Here is a 20819-nt window from a genome sequence, read left to right on the forward strand (position 1 = left end):
AACAGCATCTTAAATGAAAGCAAATCTAAAACTGGTGCATGCTGCGTTTGTTGACAGCATGCAGCCAACGACAGCCCACCAACTGAAGGGTCCTCCAGTCTAACGTATCCCCCTCGAGGCAAGTGAAGCAGTTGGTAGATGATCTGGCCATTGGGACCCTTGTCTGGATCTACAGCTGACACTGACAACAGCGTTGTGCCTGGCTGAGCTCCTTCTAAAATCTTCTCTGTGAAGTTAGTCACTCCAAAAGGCCGGAAACGAGGAGCATTGTCATTTACATCCAACACGTTGATGGTTAATCTTGCTGTAGAGGAGATCATGATATGAGAGATAAGTGGAAACTACTTAGGAAGTCACTTATAATAAACTGAAGGTTAAAGAGTCACTTACCATTGGGAACACTGCCTGACCTGTCAATAACATCGCTGGCATTGTCATGTACAGACACAATGATCTCAAATGTAGCTACCAGCTCTCTGTTGAGAGGGTTGCGTACAAATACCGCGCCTGAAAGTCCATATAAAGACACACAAAAGACCTGATATAGCCGGTATCCATCATCATTACTCAAAGTAAAGCTTTTTAGATCTAAACATACAACGCGGTAGAAATATATGTCTCACCTGTGTGTAGATCAATCCCAAAGGACTCCTGGAGCCCATCCACTGGGTTGTTCCCATCATCCTTTGCCTCCACGGAAATAATGTAATACTCCAACCGCGGATGCAGATCAGGGTCCTCGGCAGTCAGCGTGGCTACCACCACACCGGGCGGAGTGGACTCATTGACGTTTATCACGGTTACAGGCTGTATAAAACGTGGCCGTGAGTCGTTGACATCATCCAGGATAACAGTCAGGGTGGCCGTGCCAGACAAAGGGGGTGTGCCGCGGTCAGTTGCTATGATGATAAGACGGTATGATTCGCGCTCCTCTCTGTCAAGCGTGGTGTTGCCCACTAAGACAGCGCCAGACAGCGCTTCGACCACAAAGCGGTCCTCTGCGCCACTTTCCAACCGATACGTCAGCCATCCGTTAGAGCCAGAGTCAGCATCGGTGGCAGACAGTTGAGTCACCACAACACCTGGAAGAGACAAAGTAATGACTGGAGAGCAAATATACACACACACATTGTGATCAAGTATCACTACACCGAAGACAAAAAGCCCCTAAACCTCATACAGTGGAGGGGTAATACTTTTGTTTCAAAGTCCCTCCTCCCATCCCACTCACTGACCCAGATCATAGAAACAAAGCAATGCACACACCAGTCGGGCTGTTTTCAGGAAGTCGAACGCTGAAACTGGACGGGCTAAAGACAGGAGGGTTGTCATTTTGATCCAGGATGGTAACTGTGAGAGGTACGCTGTTGTTTAAACCTCCTATGTCCTCCGCAACCAGAAACAGCTCTACACGAGGCTCCTGAAATGCCTCTCGGTCCAACTTTGCTCCCTGGCGCACAAGTATCACACCTGGAGGGAGATACAGACTTTACCATCACACTTTTTAAAAAAAGAAATCTTCTTTCTTGTTACTGGAGAGTCACAATGTTACCAGTATCAGCATCTACGGTGAAGAGGTCCACCCTGGGTCCCAGCAGGCGGTACTTCACCACAGCATTACGTCCAATGTCTTTATCCTCAGCTAGAACTGGTCCATTTAAAACTGTTACAGTGGTTCCTACAAGACAGACTAAGATGTCAGGAATGAGGAAAAAGCTGTCCTCCCAATTTAAATCAATATGTGGTAAAAAGAAAAGTCATCTTAATTATTACACACTGAAAATTATTCACGTAAAATTCTTTGCTCTTCTTCTTTAAAAAGTAGTCCTTGTTTGGGGATAGATTTAGGCCTGTCACTTATGCTGACTTTAGTCTCACAATATTTCAAAAATAACATTGATCATCAGTCCTTACAAGGTAAAGGACTTTTGGAAGAAGTCTTCTGTACTGTCCCCAGGTCACGTGTTTGTTATTTGTGTTTTGAACAAATGTATTTTGTGTATCTGAAGTGTATTTATAATACAAGGCTATTTGTAAATCACTCGACAAAGTGAAAAAAAAAGCCTTTGCTGAACACGAACTGTGTGTAAACAGATTCAGGAAGTGGGTTAGACAGTGCTACAGACCATGTTGCTCTGCCATGCAGTTATAGGTTGCAAAGGTAGACACACACACACACACCCACACACACACGGATGCTACCTGCAGCAGAGTTTTCTGTGATTTCAGCCCTGTAGCTGCTCCTGGTAAACACAGGCCTATTGTCATTCTCATCCAAAATGGTGATAACCAAGAAGTCTGAATCCTGGTGTGTGGGACAAAAGATTCATGGAAAGAAAATGCTTAGAAGACTGTGTGACACAGCAAGCAAGAGACAAATATAGGTCAGTCAACCTGCAAACTAATATAGAGATATCAGACGTCAGATCAGACAGATTTTGCACTACTTTGTTGCATGCACTAATGGACTGCATTCAGACTCTTAGCGGTTCACATCTCTGCAGGCAAGAAGAACAGTTTCACACCTTTTCCCACAGATGCATGGTGCGTTTAAAGAAAACCTCACAACTGCAGTTTGATGAACTATGTTACTCTCGCTTTAAGTAAAAAGACCACATATGAACACGATGCAGGAAGTAAAGTATCAAAAAACAGGTGGGACATAGGTATAAACAGAAGTGTCTTATAACTCTTAAAGTATCAAAATTATGTAACTTTCAAAGATGAACTTCATTTGAACTCACGTATCACTGTACCTAGTAGAGCAAAATGGGCATAGAAAACCTTAGATTGAAAGTTTTTCTATTTTTCTTACATGAATCCACCGTTTGCACTTTGCACTTGTTACATTATATAACTTTTATAGTTGTGATCAAAGGTTTATATACAGTCATCATGGGCATGAATGTCATGGTAAATTTGTCACCATACAACTGAGTGGCGGGTGTGTCGGGGCTGGCGGTGTTCTTCCTGGGTCCACCTTGAGGCGGAGTCAGGCAATCTCCTTCACCTCCCTCAGTGGATTTCCTCCACTATCACTGCCTCCACCCTGCCCACTGAAGCTCTGGATTCCCTGCCACAAAACCATTCACTTGGGTTCACGACGACGCCTCCCAATTGGAAAACCGCTCTGATCCAAGTAAGCAGCCACACCTACTGAATCACTCCTCAGATTTCCTGCCTCACTTTGCCTCATTGTCTCTGTTCTCCCTGTGCCCTGGAGGAGACTGTAATCCTGTTCTGGTTAAACCAGTCATCTGTGCCCGTCTTCCGCTCCTGAGTTTCCCTAAGAAGTCTCCCCTCCACCTCACTGACGCTCCGCACATCTTCCCCATATTGTACATATTCATGTAAATAGTTGTTTAATATCTTGTGGGCTTGTTGTGGGTTTTGGTGTTTGTAAATGGCTTTGATATCACTGAATAAATCAAGTGTAAATTCATCGCTGAGCTTACTGAGTCTGCTTTTGGGTCCTTTCCCTCAAGCTGGCCTCCAGGTCACCTTGTGATAAACATGGGCTTTTAAACTTTTAAAACTTCGAAGTTTTCTTTTTCCAGTACAGCATGCATACATGCTTTTGGTAGACATTAACAAGCTTTTGCATAACTTAGGCTGGATATTTGACCATTCTCCTTGGTAGATTTGGTAGAATTCATATACTTTAGTTGGTTTCCTGGCACATGCTAGTTTTAAGCATGGGGTTAAGGTTGGGGCTTTAGGAACACCAATCAAAAAGCCTAACGTTTACTGCTTTATCCACTGGAAAACCAGTTTTGATGTGTGTTTGGATCATTTTCCTGTTGTAGCACCCAGCTGTGTCAAGTTTCAAACATCAAGCTGCTGATTTCAGGTGAAGTTGATGATGTCTCGTCTGGCCATAAAATCTATTCTCCAGAAGGCATTTGGCTTGTCCATGTGAGTCAGAACTCACCACCAACACAACGCAGAAGCTGGCCGCCCCTCCCAGAGCCTGGTTCTGTTGCAGTTTTCCTGTTAAAAGAGTTTCTCCTTTCCACTGTCATCAAATGCTTGCTCGTAGGCGTGTCTGATTGTTGGGTTTTCTCTCTGTTATGGTGGGCATCTGTTATTGTACAATATAAATCAACTTGAGGTCACTGTTGTTGTGATTTAGGGCTATATTACCCATTTGTGCCTTGTTCATCGTTCAAACTAAAGCAATCACCCAGAGTTTGAAGGGCTCATTTACATTTCATTCACATTATGGCAAGTGCTTTCGTGAAACAACTATTTGTGCATAACCTAAAAACCACGCTTGCAGTTAAATTCCCGAGATAAGCTGCAAAGACACACTATTTTATTTGCAGGCAGATGGGTTCATTGGTCTCTCTGTGAAACTGTCAGGGTGATAGCATGCAAACACTTGCAACAAATGCACACAGGAGAGTGAGCTTACCCTACGAGCGATGCGGGGATTCTCGGGGTTGTCTTTGACGGTGATGGTGAGTGTGTATTCAGCTACTCGCTCTCTGTCTAGTGGTCTGTTGACCTGGACGACACCAGTCTGTGATACAAACAAGAGACATATTTCACCCTTATCTAAAAAAAAAAGACAAATTCATATCCTGTCACATAAGCTTTTTATTTATAGTCTATACACAGCTAATGTATTTAGCTGGACTGCAGATTAAAGGGAGCCTAAACACTTCCATAGGTTAAACTAAACTGATAAACTGATCTGGGACTAAATCTAGAAGCTCTTGGATGCTTCTTTATCTTCCATCACCTGCTCCACCTTTTTCAGCCTAAACCCCACCACCCAGTTCTCTCACTGTGTCATTGATGTAGAAGGCTCCATCCTGGTTGCCAGCAGTGATGTTATAAGTGAGCAGTGCGTTGCGTCCGCTGTCTGCATCTTGCGCCCGGACTCTGGCCACAGACGTGTGTACTGACGCGCCTTCACTTACACTTGTGTTGTAAGGCAGGTTAAGGAGGACCGGGTCGTTATCATTGATATCAAGAACATAAACCCCCACCAGCACCTGAAAAAAATAAGAGCCACCTTTAAAAATAAAGGCATTCAGTTCAAGCTGGTTGAACAGCTATTAATAAACCCATAAAAACAAGACTTTATTATGATTTTTTTATATTGTGGGTTATGTGACATAAAGAGATTAAAAAAACTACAGCAGTCATTCAGGTGATATATAGTATCCTACATGTGGTTAATGTGTATAGTAAGCAAATAATAGAACTAAGCCACATTTAACACACAGTAACAGACATGGCAGAGTGTGTGGGTGCTTATGTGTGAAAGCGTGGCCCACCGAGCTGTTGCGAGATGGGGTTCCCAGATCTCGGGCTGTGACAGTGATGTTATAGAAGGCAGTGGTCTCTCTGTCGAGCTCTACATCCTTTCTCACTCGAAGCTCACCCTCCACTGGGGAAACCATGAACTCGTCTGACAGAAAAACATATAAGAGAGTGGAGATGCATATCAGTGTAGAAGGGGGTGTTCCTAGGCTTCTTATGTGACGTTATCTAAAGGTTCTCTACTTCACTAAAGGTGAAAAATGTCCCAGACCTTCACAGGACGCTGGGGATGTCCCTGAAACGCCCTGCCTCGGTTGTGAAAATGCTGCACGTCCCTTTTATACGACTATAAAATTTGGTTACTTAATAGTCAGGTTACAATGTTGCAAGGACATTTTGGACATGTTTCCAGGAAGTGTTACGAGACGGTGCCCTTCACAATAACTGTAATGTTCTCAGGATGTTCAGAGACGTTTTGAGGGATTTCATAACAGTTTACCGTCACCACAGCAAATCAGTCTGATACGAACTTTGGAAATCTCCACCGGTGATGCTGTACTCCACTTTGCCGTTGAGCCCGGAGTCTTCATCCCTGGCTCGGAGCGTCCACACCCGAGGCCCTGGCTGACCTTCAGTAACTTCAAAAGGTCCCTCGTAGGCTCTGGGAAAAGTGGGTGTCACGTCGTTTATATCCAGGACGTTCACCAACACCTAAAGAGGGGACAGGAGGGGAGAGTCAAATGAGAGCTGGTACACAGACGAAGGCGATCCTCGATAAAATGCAGAATGCATGTGGGAGGATTTCTATGTGTGTGTTATTCTGTAAATATAAATATGAGTGTTCGTCATCACTGTTGTGCTAGATGTCAGGCGAAGAGCAGGTTTTGGACACTGGTCCGTAGCTGTGACCACCAGCGCATAATGTCCGTTGCTGATCTCAAAGTCCAGCTCCTTCACAGCGGTAATTCTCCCCTAAATAAACACAGCATTAACAGAAGGTTAACATTTTTCTGCTGCTGCTTGTGACGCTTCAGCATAACTGCTCTTATGTCTCACCGTGATGCTGTTGATGTTAAAAGTCTGGATCAGGTTGCCTGAAGCGATGGCATATCGCAAGGTGCCGTTCAAACCCTCATCTGGGTCAATGGCCGTTACCGTAGCGATGGTGGCACCCACTGTCTCCGGTCCCTCGCTCAGCACTGTGACGTACTCCTCTTCGGGGAACTCCGGGGCGTTATCGTTCTCATCCACAATACGAACGTAGATGGTGGTTGAGGTCTGCATTACACACAGAGAAACACAGAAAAGCATTCACAGCTGCATGCTCTGTTTAGAGTGATTTTATTTATGTGAATGACAAAAAAACGATTAACTTGTGGCAACTGAAGCTGCAAGGGAGTCTCAATATGAGTTCATACTTCTTTTGTATTACAATTACAATGAAACTACAATGAGTTATCATCAGTTGGGCGTGCAAAGGTCAACAACACAACAAAACACTTGTGATGCTCTCATGTGACACTGGATATTCAGCATTCACTTTATATGAAGGAATAATAAAACAAATAAATAAAAACAGGTGCATTGTTTGCTGAAAGAATATCTTGTGAGAACCAAAACTGCAAAATCATGAAAGTGAGCCATAAAGCCCAGCCTGTTCCAACTCATTTCTGGTTGTTCAGATCTTGACACATCAGCAGAAGTAAAGGTATCACTGCAAGAGATAAAGGTCATGCAAGTTCCTGCTCCACCAGTTCCCCAACCAGTGCTGCAATAAGAACGAGCGACTAACCTGGCCCTTCAGGCTGGGGGGGTTAAATTCGTCATTCGAATTTTATAATGCTCCAAAAACAAAACCCACCAAGTGATAACCTGAATATCACCACAGCTTTGTTTACTCTAAATAGTTTTTGGCAAAATCAAAAAAAAGAAAAGACGTCAGTAAAACTTTCAAGGCCCAAAGGTGAAGTGCGATCGTTTTTCACAGGAAGATCAATTTACTTGTAAAAGAGCTCTCTTACTGTCACGTTTATGTTTTGTGTCCTCGTGATGCCACTGGGGTCATCTCAGTCTTAATTGTGCCTGAAAAAAATCTGATTGGAAACAAACAAAATCCCAGTTTGCTACAAACTGGATACTGAGCATTCGCAATAAACATTATTGAGATTTATCAGAAATATATTCTACCACTCCAAAACACGTCTTCCGGCCTGCAGACTATCACAGACTAAACGTCTAGATATTTCTAGACATACCTAACTAGAAGTAAAATCTTACAAGTCAGCAGACATTTCCTGATATTGTGACATCTCACAGATATAGTGGTCAGATATGCACCAGTCTGAAAATGTCCGTTAACAGAACAAGCTCATTTAGAAACAGTTTAATCACATAATTAGGGTTTGTTTTCTCCACCAAAAGACTCCAGCACCCTCAATACTATGTGCAACACATGTCGAGTCAACATATGTCTTGATGGTCATTTGCTAACTACCGTGTGAAAGCTAACAATAATATAAACAATGACTGAGCGAGCTGATAAGGTAATACTTTGGTGCGATTACAGTATGCAGATGTAAAAGCCTGCAGGCTGCCCCCAAAAATGTGATGATGCAACATTTTAAACTTTGCACCACTGAAAACAGCTCAAACTCTTTTAATATAAGTCTAACAGACAGGAACACAAAAATAAATATATACATAATTTTTAAATCCCTAAACATTTATATCAACATTGCCGTTAAAAAACAAACTAGTATCTGTGAGGCTCTTTTTGCGAGAAAGGATAGTGGGTGGGTCACTGAGAGCGAGAGAGAGAAAGGGAAACAATGAGGAGGAGCGAATAAGGGACTGTCACGCTGCTTCACAACTCAGAGAAGCTGGAGAGACAAGGGACGATAAACCTCCCCAACTGTTCTGGAGTAAAGTTCAGACAAGTCGCCTAGTTTTAGACTGAATGGGAAGAAAGTTGAACAAAGGCTACTTGTAGATCTAGTTGAAAGCCAAATGTTGTTTATCCGGACAGCCATGGAATGGGTCTCACTCCGTCGCTCATCAGTCTGGGGAAAGAAGTTCGTGTTTTGGTCGCTTTTGCTTTGCATAGCTGGAGGTAAGCACACACGTCCATCCTTTTAAGACTCGCTTAACTGGCTGATCCGGGCGTGTATGAACTTGTCAGTTGTGTTGTTTAGTGAGCGGCTAGTTGACTGGAGTCACAGATGGATTCTCTGTTTTAGAAAAGTCACCTGTCACACACTGATATATATATATATATATATAGATCTAAAAAGCATCTAGATGGACAAAACAGCCAACTTGCTGTGTCTTACGTGTCTGTACCAATGACAGTAAACCCTCTGCACACTCTGACTTTGATATTTTAACCTCTGTTAGCTTTTTACGACATGCACTTGAACGCAGCGACCCTGTAAGCCCGTTATTTTATCTCGCGTGTCTCTAGGTTTTTACTGAGTTGGTTTGTTGCTGTTTTGAGACAGAACATCTGGCGTGGAGCTGTTTAAACCGCCCGCCATGGATGCAGCCCAGTGGAGTGTAAATCCACCTTAAAGTCAGCGACTTTGAGCTTGACGAGATCAGAAGACCCCCCCCCCCCCTTCCCCCCCAGGTTTCAAAACAACTTGTAAAATAAATGCAGCGGACACGAAAAGAGGCGGCTGCAAAAACGCAAGAAGTTGATCCTCTGAAAGAAGTTGAGGAAAAGACTTCCTTGTGCGCAAGAACTGCACATAGTTTATCTTTTTAAGACGTCCGTAGGTTTCTGTTTTCTTGGAATTTATTGGGGATTCAGCTGGGAGCTGCGATCATACCCACACTTCATTTATTTATTTTATAAAAGGGAATTTGGGATTGGCTGAAGTTTAGGCAACTGACGGCGGAGGAGAGAAGAGATGCAGCTGTCGCCTCCGGGGTGTAGGGTCCTTCACTTCAAACGCCGCTTAAAAACTCGGGAGAGGTTATCAGCTTTCGCCTTTAGGATTTAAATAAGCTCACCCAAAAGCGAATGTAATGTTTTACTTAAACTCTATACAAATCAAAGCGTTTCTAGAGCAGTTGCTTGTGGGGATTCAGGTATAAAGCCAAAACATTCAGTGACTCAGATATACCATTTGATATGTTTCTGAATTGTTTATGCAGCACAATGAAATCCGTATCGTTTAAGACAGTTTCCTCCTTTCAGTCTTGTTATGTCTTCCTTGTTGGGACGTTTCCTTCCTTTCAGCTTATGATGAAAACAGCTGTTTTTGCCACTGCCAGCAGTGGGTGTCTTCCCCATAAAAAAAAACTGGAACCAAACGGTGCCAATTTTCCAACCAGTGAGTAAAAATAAAATTACTCATTCTTTCTCTGCCTCCTTTTCTGCTCGTGTTGTGGCAGGGATTGTGCTTGGTCACATGTGCCAGATGGGCAAATCTTTTACCTATGCAGCAATAAGCTGAAGATGGGGAGGGGGAGGCCCCGTCTTCGGCTTGAAATTTTTCTGGTCATCAGATTTTGAAAGGTCTGTGCATTTGTAGTAAAATCATAATATGAGTCATCAAAAGCAGCGGCCTTCATGCTGCTAGCAAGGGGTTTTCTCTCGCAAGGGCGTTTCTCTGAACAGCTCAAGGACACAGTGATGACCACTGTTGGTGGAACCTTGACTCTGCTTTCAACCTAATGCGACCTGAGATATGAAGACATTAAACTGTGCCAGAAAAGGTTTAACACTGGACGATGTAGTGAAAAACAGGAAGGCAAGGTCAAAGTAAAAAGAGGAAGTTAGTTTATAATAATGAAGTCAGTTTTTAAAAATGATGTAATCCCCGGATTTTTACCATTTTTGAAAAGACAGAAAGGCCCACGTCTGCTCATTTCCACGTCTGAAATGAGAGGCCACCTTCATTTTTAAAGTGAGGAAATAATTGTGCAATCGTGTTGTAAAACTTCTCACAAAGCTGTCATTACACAACCATTTACATGCCATTTATTATGTCAAGAAGAAAAGAAAGAGGAAGACAAATTAAACACACAAAGTGCACACGTTATTTTGGAAAATGCTGCCACAAATTTAGTTTACAAAGTACCAAGGGGCACATCAGATTATTATAAGAAAATGTAAATCTCTAAACGTTGACCTGCAGCTGTGACCCATAACCACTTCCCTTTGTGACAATGTAGAGTGTAGAGCAACATATTTAAAAGGCTTCCTGTTGCTGAAAAGGTGCATCTGTTTGCCATTTCATGCCAGGGGCTTTAACTGAAACTCTCTTACTTTAGAGAGGAGCTCGTCTCCTGCTGCTTTCACTAACACCCTGTAATGGGTTTGATCATCATTACCATTACAGTGGGTGTGAAAAGGGCAGGATATGTGTTGGGAAACAACACTTGCAAGTAGAGGATTAATGCAGTTTGAGAAAACCAGATTTATCTGAAGGGTTCAGCAGCTTCTGTAACATGAGGTAATATCACCGTGCAGACTCACCACAGGGTTATTCAAGACGTCAAAGGTGGGGAAATTTTAGCAGGGTTAATATATGTTTAATCAGCACAGACTATCATTCATGTCTGAACGAAAGAAAGCTGTCAGTGGCAACATGTCCTAAACAGGTGGCATTCTGCCTTAATACAAAGGAGGGCCTGTTTCTGGGCCCTCGGGGGCTATCAGGATTCTGAGAACAGTGATCAGAGGAGGAAACTTATATGTATAATTGAGCCAAAAACACGTCTGTTGTATACATGCAAGAGAAAATCAGACTGTTCCAGACACATGGCATAGCTTGTTGGTTTGGAAACCACATCGAGACAGCTCAGGTAGTACCGACACTGCAAACGCCACCCACTTGGCATGCTAAAAAAAATCATATTCATTTCCTTTGAATACCTATTTAAAGATCACAGCGTTGTCGGTAAGAAATGTGTGTGCACATTAGCTCTTCCAAGCTGTTCCCCCAGCAATTAGTTAACATTTAGCTATATTTACCGAAAAAAATGCTGTCTTTACTCTCGCCTTCGATATGCATCACTTCTGTGAAATAGGTCTACAGAAAGCTTAAAGAGCTGTCAAAATGAAATTAGGAGAAGAGGAAGGTAGGGTGGGTGTGAAACAGGAGAGGCGAAGGGCTTCCTCTCCTATTGTCCCACTAGGAAGCCATGAACAGTGGGGGGATAAAAGTTTCACTTTAATCACCATCCCAGGTCTTCCTATTGCTTTTCCTAACACACAATGGCTCCAGTAGAGTTCAGCCCCGAATACAGAATTATGGCATCGACCTAACATTGTGTTACACACACACACACACACACACACACACACACACACACACACACACACACACACACACACACACACACACACACACACAGGATGCACACATACTGTGCAAACAAATGTGCCAGCCAATGAAAGAGGAAAGGTGATCGACTGTTCTGCTGTATTTAACAGCAGCTGATTCTGTTAATATTTAGACAAAAACACTTGTGTGCTTATTAATTCTGGCTTGTTTGCACGGTGCAGCTTCCCCTTACAAATAAGTAGCACTGCCAGTAAGAGCCAGCAAGTAGTTAAATCCACTCTAATCACATTCAAAGCAAAAGTTTCTGCAGGCTTAGACGCATGTGGAAGTGCTTTCAGTGATTCACAAAAACATGGGTAGTTACTTTGGAGATTTAACTATCTAAATTATACAGCTACATAGAACAACATAACTGAACTTGTTAGGGAACTAATAAAACATGGGAGCTTTTAAATTACTTTTCTTTCTTTGATGAAGCTTGTCAGCTTATTTTTTTCATAACTAGCAGGGGAAAAGACTTTAAACGAAGCAGTAGCTCTCTAAGAAAACTATTAATAGAGAACGCACCGCAACAAGCAGGTCAGCAGAACAAGTTAAAATGAATCTGTGCAAACACAAAGAGTTAGGACCAAAGTTTTTAAAGTTTGGGATATGGCTGTAATGCGGCAGGCACAACAAAGTTAATCCCCCACTGTTTGAATGATCAAGTAATTGTGTAAGTAATGTGTAAACTGGTTAATGTATTGCCTCATATTGTAGGAAAGCTGATCTTTAGGGTTTTTTTTTAAATAGTTGTGTAGACAAATACAGTAAAGATGTGCTAGGAAATAATGACTGGCATTTTATACACATTTAAATAGTTTAATCAAGACTCTGATTTACAGGTTAATCCCCAACATTAATAGTGAGCATAAATCAGCAGGGACAGTCATCTCCAACGCTATAATTACTGGCATTGTGGGTAGTGGTCCAACCTGCTCGAGGTTTTTATCACATAAAGAAACACGAAGTTTGCAACATCTGAAGTTTGGCTTCATGGAATAATGAGCAAGAAACGGGGAGTGGAAGTGTTTATGTGCTGGGATAACTCAGGAAGGAAGTCCACTCCCCAAATTCTGGCATTGACTGAGACTCCACCCTGACTTTCCCAAACAGAGATATGGACACACACACATACACACACACATTTACTGTAAAATTTTGCCATGGTGTCATTATAAAAGATACACATACGTGGGCAAACTCTTCTTTCTCTGCAGTCCACCCACACACGCACCCGTGCATGCAGCCTTCCTGTAACTTTTGCAGCAGTAAGCATTCTTTAATCATCTGTTACAAAGGCAGATCATTACAAAATAATGAGTCCGTTGACAAAGCTAGAGAATGACAGCCTTTTTACGCTGCTCTTTTACAACATAGCGAGGCGTTATATAGGGTGTGCATTTTCCAGATCATGTGTCTGCTTTAAAGTGAGGTTCTGAGAGTGGCATCACACTGCCTAGCCTGAGGATGAGCTCATTTTGTTGTGTTTTTGCAATGCAATAATCATTGAAAGCACACAATTTATGTTTATCTATTCATGCATTCCACTGCAACACTGAAGAATTCACAACAGGATGTGGTTGAGGCAGAGAGTGAGAGAGGGAGAAAGGTTTATGCAATAAGCTGAGAACGGGCTCACAGCTGTGCAGCCGGTTTCCTGAATGTACATGAGTGTGTGCAGAAGATCTTTGAGCGTACCATCCTTTGAGATATTAATACACATAATCGATACACAACAATTGCTGTGTATTAATACCAAACAGCAAGATGATATTTAAAGTTAATAAACAGAACTTCAGTGGGATTTTTTTTTATACTGTCCCCATTTTAAGAGATGAAGAAGTTCCTGCCTATATTTCTGTAGCTCACAAAGAGGAACAAGAGATTTAACTCCCTCAGGACATTTGTATATTTTTCAAGACAGCAAACTATGCATGATTTTTAACCACAGTTTAAATGTACAAAATAGGAAGCAAACTTTGCACAAAAACCCAGGAAGCATGCAGAAGTGTGCCACTAAAGCCCATGTTAAGTTTGGCAGGTGATAAAATTACTGCTTTTACTGTGGTTACTTGTGCAATGACTCACTGTACCTGGCAGGAACTCAACTCAGCGCAACTTTTAGGTGTGCAACTAATTTCAGCAGACCTGCCATTTATTTTCTACATTAATTTCAAATTGCTCAAAACATGTTATTATCAAAATGTCACTGTAGGGTTTTATCCTTTGCTTTTTTAAAATCTTTCGTTATGTAATTTTTCCCTGGCAGTTTGTACCCTGGAAAGGCCCGCTGCCAAACCAGATGCGACTTATATTTGTACTTCCTTTTTTCCTCTGGTTTTTCTGGGTCATCTGTAATAGACAGCTATAGGGAATTTGTGTGATCTGAACCGAACAGAATAATAACAAGAATGGCTATTATTGCTTTGACCTTGTGACTCTGTGTTTGTCATTATGGTGAAATATAGTGCTGGAGACTTAGTTTAGTAAGTCTTTAGTAGGAACAACCAGAAAGGTTGCTTTGAGTACTTTGAGCTTTATGGGAGTTGTTGAAACAAAATAATAATAATAATAATAAAGCAATATATAAAACATCAGCAAATAAAAGACTCATTTTTGTTTTTGTTTTATTAGAATGAAGAAGTATAAACTTATATGATCCTACTTCTCCTTCCTGTCTTCTCGTTCCAAAGTTATACCAGCAAATGATCCGTCAGTGACGCACTCCACACTGATATGTATACGTAAAACATGTGCAGTTATACATCTATACATCCATTCAACTATACTATACATATCTGTACCCTTGGATTGACTCACACTCACAGCCACTTTCTTACACTTTACTCTACACCTACACTTTATCCCAATTTTAATAAATAATCATATTTATACTACATTGAAGTGTTATTAAATAAGCAAACAGAAATAAATCAATATGGCACAGTCTCACCCATGAGTACACACAGTGAAGATGCAAATGATCTGAGAACTCATTTGCATCACTGTTGTAGTTGGTGTGATCCTATTAAAAGCTGGCCACAAGTTTCACTGTCCCGCCTCTTTCAGTAGCGACACCCTAACATTAGCATCCCTAAACTTAAACATTTCTATGGATACGTAGAAAGGAGGAAGTACCATCTCAAAGGAAGTTGAATGCACTACATTCTTCCATTGCTTTTGTCTTTTCTCTCTAGCTAAAGGTGAGACACACCACGCCCAGCCCCATTCCACGCTGATTGCTTCTCCTCCCCACCTGTACTACACCTGTCCTGAAGGTGCAAGAGTCAACATGACGTGCGTCCAGAAAGGTACCCTGCTTTCCCCCAACGATGTTGTGAGGAGCACTTGGCTCTTCACAGCCCACAGTGACCAGCACTGTCATCCAGGAATGGGCCCAAGGAATTTTTCTCACCCACACCGTAACAGCACATTGCCACCAGGAGTGAAGATGGATCGCATGGGGCACAACCACTGGTTGATTCTAGAGAATGTGAAACCTTCGGACCAGGGCCGCTACTGCTGTGGGATTCTAGAATTCAATAAACATAGCTTGGTGCAGAAAGCCTACAACCATGTTATTCTACAAGTTATACCGCGTAAGTATGTCAAACGCTGTGAATGTGCACTAAGGTTATCAATAATATATTTTGCAAGAAGCTCAGGAGCTGATGTTGCTGAACAGTGAAACTGTTTTGACACGAGTGAGAACCGATTTATTTATCTCTTTCCAGCAAGGAAAGGATTTCAGAATTGCACTGTCTGGGATCCCACACCAACTGCAAGTACTGCAAGTAAGTATGAAACATTATTCAGGCCTTCAACCAATAAATGTCTGAGGCAGTTATTTCGTGATGTTATTAAACTCACAGCCTGTCTGTTGCTTCCCTAGGCTCTGTGCCAGTGGCCTTGGCTATAACAGCCTGCATCGTGGCTCTGCTGTCCCTGCCTCTTATTCTAGTGCTCGTGTACAAACAGAGGGAGAATTCACCGTTAGGAAGACGTATGTATTACTGATGTGCACAAACAGCTACACACACACTCACACTTAATTTCCACCTTTGGGCCACATAAGTCTCTCACACTGGACTTCCCATAGTGTTTGTTCTGACACGTTTCCTGTCAGTGAGCTCGATTAACTGTATTTCACACAGTAGGAAGCGCATTCATAGTCTTTTTGTAGTGTTCCGCTTTGTTTCAATTCATTTACAATGGCCCATTTCCTATTTCCTCTCTCCCAGGTGGACAAGAGCTAGTGAGGATGGACAGGTAAGGTTTCCCACAGGCAGCTGATCTCAGCGACCAGCTTCAAAACACAGCTGCTCCTTAGAATAATAGACTGTGAACACGGTGGCCACAACACTTGTGACACAATAGCTAGATTAAACCCACTAGCCTCATTAAAATAAACTAGTTAAAACCATGTATACATTTTTTTTCTTTTGCCATGATGTGTCCTGTATATGCAAATCCTACTGCTAATCATTTAAGTGTAGTGTTAAATTGTCATTACAGAAAATCCCTTATTAAATCCAAAGTGACAAACATGAAACTCTTGCATGTCTCTAGGAAAGTTTTGAAACAGTTTACTGGGTCATATTGAAAGTTGCTCACTTGTAATCATGCTTCTTCTTCATGTATGTGTGTGTGTGTTCAGTGAGGCTCTGGGCCATGAAAACCCAGTGTTTCGAGGGGGATCACCAGAAACAAAGACCCGCACTGTTTCTCAGATCATGACCAGGCAGTCATCCGAGACAGGTCGCCACCTGTTGTCCGAACCGGGAACACCCCTTTCTCCTCCGGCACATGGCGACGTATTCTTCCCAGCAGAAGGTAGGACCCCCCCCACCCTGCCTCACAACTTGTACTCATACAATATTCATGCTGAGACTGAGTCGCTGACATAAGGGACCTTCCACTGGTAAACATCAAAGCCCAAAAAGGCAGTGCAAGTCATCTCACTTTTAGAGGTCATTTACATGGCTTAGTGTGTTATATCTGTTGTTCCGATATTCTTATTGTTGTGAATGAATGCAAATCACTTTGTTCACATTTATTTCACACTCAAAAAAAGAAACACTTAAAAAACAAAAATGAAAAAGTACCGGAATATGCGTGTAACTGCATTGCACACAAGGGTTTTGCAAGACACCTATATCAAAATGTGCACTCAGTCTGGTAAAAGACTGATGCAATCAAGAACCACTAGTTCTTTCTGTGCTTTTGCTGAAACATCCTGCGTTTGGTGGAAGTGTTGGTGGAAAGATGCTCGTGAATTTGTAGTGCGTAGCTGCACACTCAAAAACAGCTGGGCTGAGTCTTGCATGACTCTGAAAATATATTGTGTAGGAGATTTCATCCCCCCCGCACACACACACACACACACACACACACACACACACACACGAAACCACCCCCTTACACTGTCCTCTTCTTAATTCTTCTCACAAGTCATTCTCCACCCATCAGCACTCTCATTGAACACTAATGGCTCCTTCAGTTGTTCCTTCTGACTCAACTTGAAATAATATTGAAACATTAGACACGGTTAAGGGGTTCAATCCTTAGTGTTTTTCTGCCGATTCCTGGGACACCTGTGCAGACATTCCAGGCATACTGAGGCGGATTGCCCCCATTTCCTTATAGCACGGTTTGAGATGTGCATGGGAAGAGGGTAAGGTACAACTTACTGAGTATACAGCCTTAAGCAACCCATAAAGGTTTCAACACTGTAATAGGTGAATATATGGACAAGCCTTCCTGAAGCTCAAACAGAAATGAGAAACATAAACATAAGGTAAAATTGTGCCATATGCTGCAGTTTTCGCCTCTTCAATCAAACATTATTCTTTTACTGGGGAGCTGGACGCCTTTTCCATTTCTTGGTGTGATCTCTATGTTTCCCGTCTGCAAAGAAAAGTCAAAATTATTGATAAAACCTTCATATGTTCCACATAAAAAACAATATCTTTGACATTTGTCAAGGAGGATTTTCCATGCCGGAGCTCATTTCCTTCAGTGGTCCACAGATGTTATGTTGAAATACACAGCTTCTCATAAGGTTTCATGTTACATGGATGGAGGCCACACTTTAGCTTTCTTCTTCATTTTTTCCAACTTGCTGACCTTAAACTTTGCGGAATTCAACAAGCAGCACTTCCCTGTTATCGCTAGCATGTCGCAACCCAGACCCAAGGCCTTGTTGTTCTGCTTTTTAATGAGTTTTCAGAAACACGAGTAGTTCTGTGGAACTGATCAGTCTCCATGTGTGTCTGTAGTACTCTGAGATGTGGGAGTTATGGAAAAAAAAAAGTTAAACAAAGGAAATTCTTTCAATTTTTTCATTTGACTTTTGAAAGATCAGGTATGTTTGAGGCAGGAAGTGCACATTTGCATGTTCGAACACCCCCATATCTAATTTTCCACATAACAAAAAAAGGAAAAGAAACGAATTGTATGTTTGTGTAGGTGGATAGTGATACCTACAATGATTTCTGTGCTCTCACTGACATGCACTGTCTTTGCTTGCAGCTGCCATCCCTGAGTTTCCAGAGTTCCTGTAGGTTTCAAGAGGAGCTGAACCTCAATCATCACTCAAACTGCTGATCTGGAAACAGCCCCGCAACTATCTTCCTCTTCTCTCTGCCTTCAGACGGACGCTCTCCTTCGAGCCATCTCAGAATAACCCCGGATTTTAGTCTGTACATTGTCTGGACCCAAGGAGGGAAAAAAGAAGGCTGCATTTCTTTGATTCATAAACTACTTCCACCTGCAACAACAGCTGCAGGCAAAAAGTGAACTTTGGCTCGTGACGACTTGTTGTGCTTCATTTTACATCCAAACACTGGCGATGGCTTGCAAACCATTCATTCGAATCAGGTACCTCGTTTGGATGAAACACACTGCTTATAATAGTGTTGGCATGTTTTTGATTCCAGCCCTAAATAACTCACTTTGCGTGACTGTCTGTATAATTTGTGTCAGTATTGCGGTTTCTATATGTCAGCAAGCACACCAACCATAGATCTATGCTATAGAAAATGTGCAGGGGTGGCATGTTGTTTAGGGCAAGTCAAACCCTAAAGAACTCACAATGATTTCTGTAAATTTCCTGTGTCACTCTTGTGGTTTCTTTGTAACTGTAAGGGGGCCAACCGAAGACTTATTGTAAATCTGTCTTTATGTATTTGCTAAATGCACAAGCTGTCTAAGAAACAATCCTATGTAAAAGACCCCACACAAGACTACTTTTTAACTTGTTGATGTTGTAACCTTTACACAAGAAGGCAGGAAGGTTACATCTCCAGGAAGCAAACAGTGTTGTTTTTGTTTTCTTTCTTCTTCATGTTTTTTTTTTTTAAAACCGAACAACTGGTGTGAGGACGACTTAACACCCTTTTCTCCCTTTAGTCATTTGACATAAGCCGTCTGCACCAGCGAACTCTCAATCATCAGAGAAGTGCCAAAGGTCTTGTACAAAAAAAGAACAGTTTTTGCTTTTACAGGCATTATGCTGTTCCTCTGTTTTAACTTGAACTTGCCATGTTTTCTATTTCTTCTTTGCTACCTCAGCTATGCGTAAACTCTGTTGCTTTAAATACTGTCTTTCCTTCCTGTGCTTCCAGAAACGCAGCCCTTCACAGTGGCCTTAAATATTCTCATAAAGTGCTGAAAATTGCAGGAAGAATTTAGAAAAAGCATTCAGAAAAGACGTTCTTGCTTGTGCTCGTGTACAGTTCAATAATTCTAAACAAAATGTTTATTGTTTTTTACTCTTGAATGTAGCTGATTTTTATTAAATAAAGAACAACAACAAAAACCTTAAAACAGTTTAATCACTGCAGTGGAAGTAAATCTTTTATGAATATTTTTGTTTTTTATTTTTTTTATTTGACTGTGGTAAAATATATTGTAGTATTCATTTGTATTTTATTAGTACGTGTGCAATGGGGCTGTTTGATAAATATCAAATATTTCAAGTGAAAGTGCGGGAAAAAAGCTTTAAAATGTTAACCTAAGATCAGTGAACACAACTTGGCTTAAGAGAAGAAGGGCGAACGTATATATGACAGCATTTTTGATATTATTTAGTGTGACTGTAAAAACCACCGGTGGGTTTTTTTCACACTGAGGTGTACAGGAGGTGCTTGGAGGAAATCCTCTCTAGAACGATGTGTAGCAAGTGTACAGTTCGGGTTATTATGTAAAGATGTTTTTATTCTCTAAGAGTTAATGATTGTTTTTTGTGTTTAAATGCTTGTGTTTTCCATTATGCCTGCTTATGTGTGTCTGTGTATGTGTGTTTTTAAAAAAAATCTGGACTGTGACCACATGTTGACATGAGCGCAAACGTTAACAAAATACAAAAAGGCTTGTAATTAGCATGTTTGTTCTGTATATTACCGCTGAATCCTGCTATTAGTGGCTTTTATAATAAAGTGGCACTTTAAAGCCTTGTGTCTCTCAGTTGTTCCTTTCAAATGGCAGGTCTCCAAAACTATTACATTACAAGGACATACTGCACTTCTGTCTGGGGAGCCATCACAGATAGAACAAGGTTGTTCCACTTGTGTGCTTCTAAGATGGTGCACACCAGAGGGAGACCGGCATTGAGGAGAGAAAATGATAAAACAAGCTTAGCATCTTGTTTCATGAGAAAAGACAGAGCTAGATGACTGATAAGTGAAAATCCCCGGTGATGGCCATTGTTCTCTTCCCAGCTTTTTCTCCAGCTTTACATTGACTATTTATACAATGCATTAAAAAAATGTGCATTATTATAGGTGTAAAGTAAATTTATAGCACAAAACTCAAGTACAAGTTACATGACAGTGGATGCCTTTGTGACTCATACAGTACTGTACATTATTCCTTCTGTATAAGCACACAAAGGGGAAAAGAAGAAATGTGAATTGTGGCTTTCGTTTTGACAAAATGAAAGCCATTTAACTTAAAGAGAATATCAAGAAACCACTATATTTGTCTTCCTGCATTTTATATTTGCCATATTTGTGCCTTAATTAGGTCAAGCAGATAAGAAAGCATTAAGCAGACCTTAACAGAACCCGTGTCTCGGACAAGAGTGTGAGTAAGATCAAAACTGTTATGTATAAGAAGCTGAATCCTCTTAACCAGTATTATTCAACTTTACTCATCATCATCATTTGTCCTGAAACTCACCTTGAAATTTCATTTAAGTATATTTCCCAGTTA

General features: G+C 41.5%; 2 protein-coding genes across 2 annotated transcripts in view; one reads left to right on the top strand and one right to left on the bottom strand.

Annotated features, from left to right (window-relative positions):
• The window catches only part of cdh23 (cadherin-related 23), a 197426-nt gene that overhangs the window by 10904 nt on the left and 165703 nt on the right, over positions 1 to 20819 (bottom strand). The window contains exons 38-49 of the mRNA XM_086258526.1: positions 6328 to 6549; positions 6124 to 6243; positions 5802 to 5982; positions 5286 to 5419; positions 4791 to 5000; positions 4415 to 4522; positions 2203 to 2305; positions 1553 to 1678; positions 1267 to 1470; positions 624 to 1082; positions 391 to 507; positions 80 to 304 (exon numbers count right to left, since the gene is read on the bottom strand). Coding sequence (XP_086114652.1) covers positions 80 to 304; positions 391 to 507; positions 624 to 1082; positions 1267 to 1470; positions 1553 to 1678; positions 2203 to 2305; positions 4415 to 4522; positions 4791 to 5000; positions 5286 to 5419; positions 5802 to 5982; positions 6124 to 6243; positions 6328 to 6549 — 2209 coding nt within the window. The remainder of the gene's footprint in view (positions 1 to 79; positions 305 to 390; positions 508 to 623; positions 1083 to 1266; positions 1471 to 1552; positions 1679 to 2202; positions 2306 to 4414; positions 4523 to 4790; positions 5001 to 5285; positions 5420 to 5801; positions 5983 to 6123; positions 6244 to 6327; positions 6550 to 20819) is intronic.
• Positions 8126 to 20055, top strand: vsir (V-set immunoregulatory receptor). The gene is made up of 7 exons (XM_086258525.1): positions 8126 to 8380; positions 14804 to 15205; positions 15341 to 15400; positions 15499 to 15609; positions 15848 to 15875; positions 16264 to 16439; positions 18138 to 20055. The coding sequence occupies exons 1-7, from the start codon at positions 8278 to 8280 to the stop codon at positions 18167 to 18169; spliced, it is 912 nt and encodes a 303-aa protein (XP_086114651.1). The 5' UTR covers positions 8126 to 8277; the 3' UTR covers positions 18170 to 20055.

The sequence above is a fragment of the Aulonocara sp. 'chitande type north' Nkhata Bay genome, linkage group LG13 (assembly GCF_057382095.1).
Source record: "Aulonocara sp. 'chitande type north' Nkhata Bay isolate Kocher_YH1m ecotype deep benthic linkage group LG13, A_spYH_male_GT1.1, whole genome shotgun sequence".
Classification (NCBI taxonomy): Eukaryota; Metazoa; Chordata; class Actinopteri; order Cichliformes; family Cichlidae; genus Aulonocara; species Aulonocara sp. 'chitande type north' Nkhata Bay.